Genomic DNA, 11,919 nt, shown 5'->3' on the forward strand with positions numbered 1-11,919 from the left:
TGAGTGATTCATCGTCCGCTTTGTTTTCTGGAGATTGAGTACAATAAATGGCACTAACAAAAATGAAAAAGAAAAACCTGTGTTTTTCTTTTTCTGTATAAAACACTAAAAATTACCATCAATGTCTTTAGTAGGAGCAGCGTATGTTGGTATCTTTACGTATGTAGCAGGTGTATTGTGGAGACATATCATAGGAAGGCAACCTGCGGAGCAAGACATCAATTAGCATATAGTTTAGAGGTACATATAAAAATATAAAAATATTGTCTATAATCTGCACCTCTGTCTAAAAGATGTATTGCAATCCGAGAACAATCGCTAGTTATTTGGAATCCCAGTAAAGGCACGTGTAATGCTAGCGATGTCAAGGCCAAACCACGTTTCGTTTCCCAGATTATTAGTGTCTTGTCTTCAGCACCTAAAAGCGATAATGTTGGAATAGTTATTTGTTTCGCAAGGCTGCAAAGTTATTGTTAGACGCGAGTGCTTGTATTGAAATCTGAACACGAGACGCAAAACAACTTTGCTGCGAGGAAAATGGTAGATGAAAGAAAAACAGTTAATATAACAAGTCAGTTTTATTAATTCATACATCAAAAATAATTTAATAAACTAAATGAGTTATCATTGTTAAATAAATGTCAACAATAATAAGAATAAAATATACCAACTGATTTATCTATATATCGATAATCACGTAGTTAAACGTGTCATTATGTTTTTTCATCGAAAGAAAAAGTTAGGTGTACCACAATATGACCACAGCCATCGTCAAGTTCGAATTTCGAAAACGTTTTCCAAGCTAGCATGGAAAAGCACTTTTTCCGAGCTAGTGAGGTGAAAATATTTTACTAAGAAGCACAAGTAAATACACAAACAACACCTGAGTTTAAAGCTTACTTGAAACAGCAATGGTGCCATCACCAGTAACTTTGACGCAAGTGACTTTTCCAAGATGTCCAGACAGGAGGTGCAAATCAGAGCCAGTGTTGATATCCCAAACGATGAGATTGCAGTCCCAAGAACCAGAGACCACTTGGGTTTTATTTGTGATTGATACTGCTACGCAGGTGACTATGTCCGAATGGCCGACTAAAACCTAAGTAAACATTATGACAACTAAGAAATATGCTGGCAACAGCTAACTCAAAGAAGCTGAGAAACAATATGATATAGCAGTAGCAGAAGTAAATCCGATCGTGAAGAGAAAAAAAGAAGATTCTATTTCTTATTCTACTAAATCTATGCCTTATTTTATCATATCCGAACTTAGTTTTATGCACCTCTTATATTTTTTCTTCACCGATGATCCATACATAAGAAAAAGTGGACTTTACTTACCTGTGATAATTTGCCTCCATCCAACTGCCAAACTTTCAAAGACATGTCCATGGATCCCGTCACGACGTGTTGCGAATCAGCTGTTAATGCAAAGCATGTGATGCGTTCAGCGTGAGAGACAGAACGTCGTTCTTCTCCACTGTCAACCCTTGCCAGTGACCAAATACGAACAGAATTGTCGCCATCTGACAATACCTAAACAGATAATGTTACAGATATAACTTGACGCAATTTAGGTATTTATACTATAGGTGAGAGGTCAAGAGCCTTAAATTTTTACTACAGAGCCTTTTAAAGAGAATAAGGCTATTAATTAGGCATTTAAAATGTAATGACAAGTAAAGTATATCAAATAAAAAACAAACGAACCTACAATTTTTAGAAGCTGGTATAATAGATGGTGTCGTGATTTCTGGTAAAGTTTGGAAGAGGCTAAAATAAACCGATTGAGAGTATAGATAGTTCAAGAGAGAAAGAAAGAGAGATATCGTACAAAATAGTTCAAGAGAGAGCAGAAAAACGAATAAAACTTGATTTAACTTACCGAGAACTTCATATTGAGTGTTACATCAAGACTAACTGTAGGACCGGTAGTGGAATGTAAGACAATGCCAGAATCAACGAGCCAAACGTGGACGTTACGAGCTCTGTCTCCTGACATCGCACGACGGCCGTCTGACATCATCAGCAACGACTGAAGTGCTGCTGTATGACCCTAATGAAATCAACGAAAAACAGAGCATTAAAAACAAATAATGGAATCGTGCATTATAAGCTGATAGCAAAGTTTTATACGAAAACATGGATGTCTTATGAGATATTAAAAGGAAACTTACCTTGTAAGTCAATGAAGGGGAATTATCAGCCAACTGCCAAACAACGACAGTTCTATCTTCCGATCCGCTCAACACGAGGAGATTGTTTGGTGAAAACGTCACACAGGTGACGTGGCCAATGTGGCCGTTAAGGGTCGCCTGAAGCCGATGGGTTGAAAGATGCCAAACTCTGACGAGACCTCGAGCGCAACCACTTGCTGCTAGCTGACCGTCTCGTGATACTTCGAGGCAACTTATTGGGATTAGTTCACTTTGTTCCGCCTGTCAACAAGAATGGTATTAATAATTGTAGGAAAATGTTACTAAAATGCAATGTAAATATTTTTACACAATGTATTTTAACAGTCTATAATGATTTATTTTCTATTGGTAGCCTAATTATTTGACCTACTGCCTCTCAAGGAGTAGCCGTGGGTTCGAATCCGGGTTCGCACTTTTGAGTTATTCGGATTTGATGTTCGAAATTTAATTTGAAAAATACCATGAGCTTTTCGGTGAAAGGGAACAGCGTGAGGAAATCTGCATGTCGAAGAAGGTTCATAAAAATCGGAAAACGTGTGAAACTTGCATTGGGCTAGGGTCGCGGATTATGCCGGGCGGCGGCGTCGTGGTGAATGTTCACTGATCCCAATGCTCAGCAGTAGGATGCATAAATTGGTTGTTGATGACGATATTCTATTATTATAAATATCCTAAATCTTTACACGCATAAATAATACATAGATATGTGAGGAAAACATACATATACATTAAGCACGAATAAAATGAATACATCTCAACAAAAATTTTTGATTCCATTTGCGACGTAAAATACAGGTTAATTTAACTGCATCTGTGGCCGAACAGTAACCATAACGGCCTGCCACGCAGAGGTACCGGGTTGGATTCCCGGGCCGGGACAAATATTTGTATGGCCTACATTTATTTCTCTCGTGAGTTAAGATGTAATTTGTTGTCGTCTATGTGTGGTATGGCACCCGCGATACAGGGTTTCCCTAGTGCGGGGCTATGAGTGTGAGCGTTGTTGCGTTATTGTGTTATAGTAATGTTTCATTTATTTCCATAATTTTCGTCGTACATTTTATCGAAATAAATTCATCAGGTGTAGAGTTCTTACTCCATTAATTTTGCTTGTAAAGTTGGTGTTCTGATAGTACATGTTTAGTCGCTGGGCCGTGCTTCCGTATATTACGTAAAGTAGTAGAGATCTTACCTGCAATAAAGTAATATTGGTGGTTGATTTAGTTTGACGCCTTTTCAATTGCTTCGTTGGTCGGAAATTGGTCAAATTGTCTTCAGTGTGGAATGAATAAATCGTCACTCTGTTGCCACCTGCATAAATGCCTCATTTAGTATCATAGTTGGATTTAGAATTATCATATATTCACTACTTTGATGAAAAATTTTTTTAAGAGATTGTTTACCTGCAGCAAGTAAGAAGTGATCTTTATCCGCAATTGCTAATGCGGCAAGATCGTGTGCAGCGGCCAAAGTGCGCAGGAGTTGCGCATTATGCAGACTGTATATGTAAATCCGCTGATCAGCACAGCCCACTGCCGCGCGGGATGAATCGTGACCCACACAGAAGCATTTCACCTGTTTTACACAAAAAAATTTATTACTTGAAGACGGTTATACTTTCTCTTCATAATAAAATCTCATCGTTTGTGTGCGGTTACATGTAATGTTTTTACAGTAACTTATAAACAATTTACAATTTAAATGAAGCAATTTTTCCGGATTTACTTAAATCGCGTATATTTGTTTTTTCAAACAAACCAACGTTTCCGGGCCCTTTACAGGTCCCATGGTCACGGTTGACTGATCATGGCTTCTGTAAAGAGCCCGAAACGTTGGTTTGTTTGAAAAAACAAATATACGTGATTTAAATTCGGAAAAATAGTTTCATTTCCTATGTGTCACAATCGCGAAAACCTAAAAACTCGAAATTTACAATTTACACAATAAATCCAAGTTAAAAGAACAATTTATCAGACTAGACTGCACCTATCAAAGCATTACACATATAAAATATTAATAAAAATGGAAGTAAATCAATTTGCTCTCCGCGAACCCGATGATGGTTAAATCGTGCTAAATATTAGTGCTTATGTTGAATATTTTTTCGAGTGTATATTTGGTGGTGGTGTTTGTGACTGTAGTTGCGCTTGTTAGTTGCGCTATTTTATTATTTTATGCGGAAGGAAGGTGAGAAAATTAACTGCATGAAAAAAATATTCAACATAAGCGCAGGTATTATGTACGATTTAACCTTCGCTTGGTTTGCGGAGTAGCAAATTAATTTAGTTCCATTTTTATTAACGTGGACTTCCGCAAAGTAACGCCTGAATCTATTAATGAAATAAAACATTTTTCATTACATCATAAATAAACAACAATAGTAAAACACGTAATATAAAAAGAGAGCGTATGAAACTATTCTAATAGACCACTTAATTCATAGATGGTTGAGTAAAAACAAATACGTGGGGCGCACTATAAATTTCCGGAATGAATAAGAAAAAAATACTATAAATGGTCAAAAATGAATTTATTGTTTCGTAAAATATTCTCCGTTAGCGTTAATGCACTTTTCCATACGAATAAATCAATTTTGAAAACATTTATGCCACTCCTCCGTGACAACGTCTGGAACATATTTTACATACTCTTCGACAGTAACAAGGTGCCAGGTCGAGACTGTACGCGGGATGGCTCATAAGGTCAACATTGTTCACCTTCAAAAATTCATTTGTCTGTCTGGCCGTGTGAGAACTGGCATTATCGTGGTGCAAGATAATACGGCGTTTACGATTATTTTTACGGAGTTTGTCAATAACTTTCGGCAAACAAATGGTCGTGTACCAATCATTATTCAGGGTACAACGATTCTCCAAAGCAACAGTAGCCACGTGTTAAGTTTTATTAAAAAAGAAGCTATCTTCCGCTTAGAAGCACTTTGCACGCGCGTCACTTTGGTTGGTTTCGTCTTATCTCGAAAGACCCATACGCTCGATTGCTGCTTTGTTATGGGATCGTAACTATAAATCCATATTTCGTCACCTATTACTATGTGCCACAGTGAATTTGACGCCCCTTCGTTGAATCTGGTCAGCATGGCATTGCACCAAGTGACGCGATCCGATTTTTGAGCCTTAGTCAAATTGTGTGGGATCCACCGAGAGCACAGCTTTTTCACACCCAAATCTCTGTGCAATATTGATTGTATTTGACTCATGCCGATGCCTAAAGATGCTCGAATCTCATGGTATGTCACATGCCTGTCTATTTTGATCATACGGCGCACAATATCGATGTTTTTGTTGTTCACAGCAGCGGACGGGATTCGTCACGAGATTCACACGACCGCATTTAATTTCTGCAAACCAGCTATAAATAAATAGTCGTCTTGCATGGTGCTTCATCGCCAAAAGCAGTTTGAAGCCGAGCGAAGCTCCGCTGAGCTGTTCACCAACAACCAATTTCTAAAATGACGCCACAATGTAAAAACAAGTGACAGTCAGATGAAACAAACTGTATTTTACAGCAAAAGAGTTCCGTTTTCAAATGTTTTAATTGCTTTTTAAATATTGTTTATGTAAGTGGCCGGTTCCGGAAACTATAATGCGCCCTACGTATATTACAAGCGTAGCGATAGAATACAGACCGGTGCACATTAAATATTGGTTGTGCCATTAGTTACAGCCAGGGATGGGCTGTTTTTACTCAAAGTACCGGGTTTTAATCCATTTCTCCCCAAAATTGTAGGCGGAAACATTATACGCGTAAAATAATACGAAATTTAGTATAGTTCCATATTTATAAAAAAATTCGGCGTAAAAAACCTTTTTTAGACGAAAAAGAGGCAACCCACCAAATAAAGAAAGAAAGAAAGAAAGGCAGAAAAATGTTTATTCATTAAATTGAGTCACTATACGTACTTAAATCTAATACTTAACACTGAAACAACAAATGGCTGCTTGATTTTAAATTAGTAAGTGTGTATAGTGGCGCAAAAGAAGAAAAGGATACGACTCAACAATATGTCTATCTCGGGCGAGACAGACGCGGAACGACTGAAAATTCGTTCCTGTTTCAGCGTAGGCAGAGACCTTAGGAAATGGTACATGCCACACTACACATTTACAATACACGTGTGTATACGTACAAAGCTACAAGTTAATATACATAAATATAAATATAAAGTTAGAATACAAGAGTTTGGAACATCCGGCATCAGAGCATACGTTGGTTTTCTATCAATAGATTTTTCATAGTTTTTCTAAATGCGAATTTTGAGATTGGCTGTCTAAATGGAAAAGGCAGATTGTTCCAGCATTTAGATGCCTGATACCGGAAGCTACCCTCACAGGCTCTTGTTTTATGGAATGGCGTTACCAATAAAAAACTATTAACTCTGCGTGAATTATAGGAATAAAGTCCGCCATTTTAACATGGCATATAGATAAGGTGGACTTTTGTATCTGACAACAGAGTGCATCAAAGTAGAAAAATGCAAAGTCCTTCTAGATTCCATATTAAGAATACCGTGTAGGTTTAGCAAAGGTGTTATGTGACTCCTCGGTGGAATTTTGTATTAACAGAAACAAATGCAGGCGTTTTGAACACGTTGTATTAATTTTTTTGAGTTAGAGAGAAGACAGGGACCGAAAACTGTATGCGTATAATTTAATTTTGATACAATACACACCTTGCAGTCCTGTGGACTCTCACCTACTAAGAAATATACACATTACGATTCGATTTTTATGAAAAGCGATAACGAGTTTTTGTATGAATTCATTTAAATGCGATTTAGAAGCGAATCTATTTGATACAAAGGTGAAATATGTAAGCGAGCAATAAACATTTTGTAATAATATTACGATTTAAGTATAAATTTTTTAGTTGTAAATAGTTTATTCCCTCGATTTCGGGCGTTAATGGGTTTTAACCCGATTAAAACAAAGCACCGGGTTAAATTCCGGGCGCTTGTCCACCTTGATTACAGCAAAACGTACCATTCGTACGTAAGTATGTAACGTTAACTATTCCATCACAATACACGCAATAAATTTACTATTTCCGTATATTGTGAACTTTATACTTAGCTAAATTTGTTCATGATTTATATGAACTGATATAGCTGAATAAGTTTGTCGAAAGCTATGTAGGATTAAGTTAAACAGATTAAGCAGGATTTATTGCTCGCCGAGTTGCATAAAGGAACAAGTTGTAAAGTCAAATAAATAAAACAATGTAAAAGTTAACAACTACAGCCTTGCAACATTTCGGAACATACCTACAACAACATTGTTTGTCAAAATTTATGACAGGGGCCGTAATACGGGCTCTGGAGAAACTTTGTTGGTAACAATGGGAACCAGTGAAAAATTGGACTACAAAGTCGTGCATAAAAGGAACTACATCTTCGCTAATGTAATAGAAAAACGGCTCCAAACCACTTACTGGAAATCGTGGTAATTTATTTTCTTTGCCAAAGAATAAGTAACAGTTAAGAGCAATTAAGTGATCCCCTATTACATAGGAAGGGTCGAAAAGTTAGACGTATTCACGCCCTTACATTTCTTCATTTCTTTGGGATTTTCCTCGTCAAAAGTGTTTGAAGGCACTGAATACTACTTCACATGAAGGGCGCTTTAATCAGTTTTGAGGGAGGGTTGAAATATCCTACCTCAGATTTTCGCCATAACGATTTTTGGAAAACGCCTTTCAGATGGCAGTTCTGATCGTCTGGAAAGGGACATTGAAAGGAGAAATAAATTGGTTTCCTTCAAACAAAACGATACACATCTGTTTCACTTGAGGCTTGAGCGGGTGGGATGAAGTTATAAAGTTTTGGTTTCTACAGTGTATGTGAAAGATAAATCTGACTTTAATTGATGTTCCTAGCGTCTTCAGAAGCTTTTCTTACAAAATGTTTTTAGTGAGTACGTAACATTTTTATTATATATTAGAGGAATAATAGCCTTTATGAAGACCTTCTAAAAACAGTATGTACACGTCGCCCTATACAGTAGGTAGTTCATTATTACCCGAATGTTCAATGTGCTTGTAACTTGCCGATGTCGTTGCTAGTAATGGGCACCATTATATTAAATTGTTTGGTATTGTACTATGTACCGGCATTTATCAAACTGTCGTCCCCGCAACCGTACACGTTTATCCTCTCGTAAAAGATATTAGCCTCGTGTAAATTAACTGTTCGAGTCAGTAAATTGGCCCACAAAGCCCTTATTACCCCTGAATTTGTTCCATGCAAAGTTTGATTGAGAGAAGTAAAAAGTTACTCAGGAGCCGCAAATTTAATTAACACGCACGATGAGTTCGTGTAGCGATCGTTCATTCTGTTAATACTGGTTTGGTTGAAATTGTTACGTCATACAGGCAGAAACCAACCGTACTATGACTTCCAAACGTGCTTTTTTATGATACCAAATCCGCGCCTGGTGTTAAGCGGTATACCTGTCTATAGCAGTTTAGTGCCACACAGAACTTTGAATCGCAAAGATCTGATAGATACTGCCACTGCGCCAGTCACCTTTTCACGTGCCCTTTTCCAGGACAAATGTAATGAGCCATTCTCCGGTGTCCAGGATGCTTTCCAACTACAATAGCCTGAGTAGTCATGCAGATCTTGACATATATTTTAACAGTTTACACCATCATAACCACAAAGCTGTCGCGGCCTACTCGTCATAATATTGGTAGATAATTAAATTTCTTTTTGGACTTTTCAATTTTGTGTATATTTTTATTTACAATTTATTTAAAATTTAATCTGATGTAAACAATAGGAATTAAATGTATATTTTTAATAGAATAATGTATAAATAGTTTATTGTTTTAATTATGTTGTTTTTAAGTGATTATGACAATGATGTGTTCGACTGTAATTGGCTCACATACGAGACTTGTATTAATGTATGTAAATGTTAAGTATGTTGCTGAACCAATAAATAAATAAGTCTGAAGTGCCTATAATTTCACCAGCACCCTTACCTTTCAAAATCGGAACTCATATTAATGCTTATATTATTGTTTGGCGAGTTGTTTGAAATAGATAAGATGGCTGCTTAGTTAAGTACTAGTACGAATTCTACTGCTATTAATTCTGTTTTTAGTTGCCTCTTCAAAAATAGCATCGGATCCCAATTTTACGACTATCGCTCAAAAAGTGTGTCCTATTAAATTTGTGAAGTAACTTTATTTATGAATGAGAGTGGTAGGAATGCTTTTTTCTTTTTTAATCAGTTAAAATTGATAATTATACATCACAGTGAATCAGTCACCAGATGTGCCTAAATTGTGGAAGAGGGTTTGACATTGGTGACTGCGTACATCTTTATTTCCAAATGCGTCCATTATTTAGGTAAATTTGATATCTAAGTGCCATGCAACTGTTTGACATATATACTCTGCTCCGGTTAGAACAAGTACTATTCGCGAACAGCAGACTAAGAGTCGTATTCCAGAAATCTACTCAATGCTCAAGTCAATATTTGAGCAACTTGAGTATGATTTCAAGCACTGGAAATACGACCCTAATGGCAAGGACTTGAGTATGATTTTCAGTGCTCACTGCAATACTCAAGTCCTGACTTGAGTATTGAGTAGAGTTCTAGAATACGACTCTCAGTGGATCATCAGGCAATGTGTGGTATTATGTGATTACGTAAGGTCTGTAGGTGGCAAGATTGTAAATGGAATAGGTATAGAAATCGCAACATATAAGGTTACCTAATATTTTCTTAGAACGTTAAGTTTTCTTGATCATTAATTGTAATTACTTTATATTGCTCTCGAAGAATCTAAAACATGCAGTAAGAATTTTTTATATTATTTTATTTATTTCTCTCATAAGAGTCGCCACCAATTAGAGCATCGACGCGATGCCATATTGCACCACATTAAAACATGCAATGCAACATAAACTTTATATACTACAAGACAAGGTCATATTTCTTTAAACAAAAAATGAAAAAGAGATGCAGTAAGCGGCACCGCATATATTTAGCAAAAAAAACATACAAAATAGATAATATTTCCTGCTAAATAAACTCTATCGGTGAGGACTTATAATTGGCTCTCCATTATTATTTAAGATTTTATTGTGTAAAAAAGCCGTGGTCCAATAAACTAAAACAAAAAAATAAAATAAAATAAATTCTTACAATGTAAAATAATACAAAATAATAAATATTTACATATTTTATTCTGTAAAGAATATGTTCTGTATATTACGTTGCATTTTGCAAAATGAGTGCTACGTAGCGCATCTTTTTTTTTCATTTTTTGTTTAAACAAATGTCACCGTCATCATCATCAATCATCTTGCAGAAAACAAAATCTATGTTGATTTGATTGTTTTAATAAACCGCGGAATCGCGTCACGTAGCTGCGTCAATTTGAGGCGACCCGGAAGAAACGTTAACAATAGTAACCTGTTATTGACCAATTATCAATTTCGAACTACTTTTGTACAAGACACGCGACTTCATGTAAGGGTCGTTTATTATCATTCTCATCATGTGTTTGTTTGTACTTGATATGTGGGGAGCAAATTAATGATTATGGTACTTCTGTTTCTTGTATTTGTTTTGTAATCTTAAAAAAATCATTAATTAGATTGGTCATCCCTTGATTTGTAGACAAAGCTAAAGGATGTAATATTTGAAATTTTAATGAAAACGAATTATATGCAACATAGAATGTGTTTTGGAAATGAAACGTTTCGGGTCCTTAACATGTCTCATGGTCATGACTGGGTGCCGGATTTTATTTCTAACGTACAATCCGTACTTGTTCACTTAGGAAATTATCTATTTTTTCTCGGATCTAAATCGCGTATAGTTAATATTTCCAGTTGAGGAGTTCCTCTGAATGAAAGAGGGTAAATTCCAACAAGTCGGATTCATCTTTTTTTTGCCACCCTTAGAGGTAGAATATCTTCTTCAAATTTAAGCGAGAATACTACTACGGTACCTGCTTCCCAACAAAAAAAAAAATCATCGAAATAATTCACAAATGTCTGAGCAATCGCGTAACTGACGAACCTCCTTATTTTTGGGAGTCGGTTAATGACATTTCTCGGTTAAAAATGTAAGTTACGTCTCTTTGTGATAAATCACTGGATGCCTTCAGGCGACAACATTGTACCAAAATACTTTCCTTTTTTTCGGGGTTTTTCTGAGGATAAAATACTCAGGTGTTCCTAAATAAGTAGTGAAATCCTCGTACAGGAAGGTACCTAACAAATTACTTAACGTTAACGATCTCCCATCTCAACAAATAGGCCGCAAGTTCTAACAATTAACAAATTTCGTGTGTCGTAAATGCTTTCACTTGTTTAAATTAGATTTTCTAGAAGTTTTCAATCACGGCGTTACTCTGACAGTGAGTCGGTGCTGTTTTTAAAAATACCTTGAACACCTATAAAGTTGAATAAAAAATTATTTTCCTTGAATTATATAGGATATTGGGAAATGATATTGCCAAAAAAATTTGAAAAGGAAAAATTAAACAAACAAGTAAGAAACTTCGGGGATTAAAGAAATATTCAGAGAATTTGCAAGAAAGTAAAATTTTGGGGCACAATTAATTTCTTTATGTATTTATTTTTTAATTCAGCCATATTTATTCAAGTTATTCAGGAGAGTTTATGTAATATTTTACTTTTGTAGAAATTTCAAAGGTACCGCTAGCTATATATTTTATTATT

The 11,919-nt window shown here is 35.9% G+C and overlaps 1 protein-coding gene across 1 annotated transcript in view; it reads right to left on the reverse strand.

The window, feature by feature from the left end:
* LOC113236548 overlaps positions 1-11,919 on the reverse strand; it is a 98,609-nt gene that overhangs the window by 4,018 nt on the left and 82,672 nt on the right. Inside the window, exons 18-25 of the mRNA XM_026472677.1 lie at positions 3,602-3,773; positions 3,391-3,509; positions 2,178-2,438; positions 1,886-2,056; positions 1,342-1,536; positions 901-1,099; positions 281-418; positions 117-203 (exon numbers count right to left, since the gene is read on the reverse strand). Of these exons, the coding sequence (XP_026328462.1) occupies positions 117-203; positions 281-418; positions 901-1,099; positions 1,342-1,536; positions 1,886-2,056; positions 2,178-2,438; positions 3,391-3,509; positions 3,602-3,773 (1,342 nt within the window). The remainder of the gene's footprint in view (positions 1-116; positions 204-280; positions 419-900; positions 1,100-1,341; positions 1,537-1,885; positions 2,057-2,177; positions 2,439-3,390; positions 3,510-3,601; positions 3,774-11,919) is intronic.

Source organism: Hyposmocoma kahamanoa, unplaced genomic scaffold (assembly GCF_003589595.1).
Source record: "Hyposmocoma kahamanoa isolate Upper Pololo Valley unplaced genomic scaffold, ASM358959v1 92, whole genome shotgun sequence".
Classification (NCBI taxonomy): Eukaryota; Metazoa; Arthropoda; class Insecta; order Lepidoptera; family Cosmopterigidae; genus Hyposmocoma; species Hyposmocoma kahamanoa.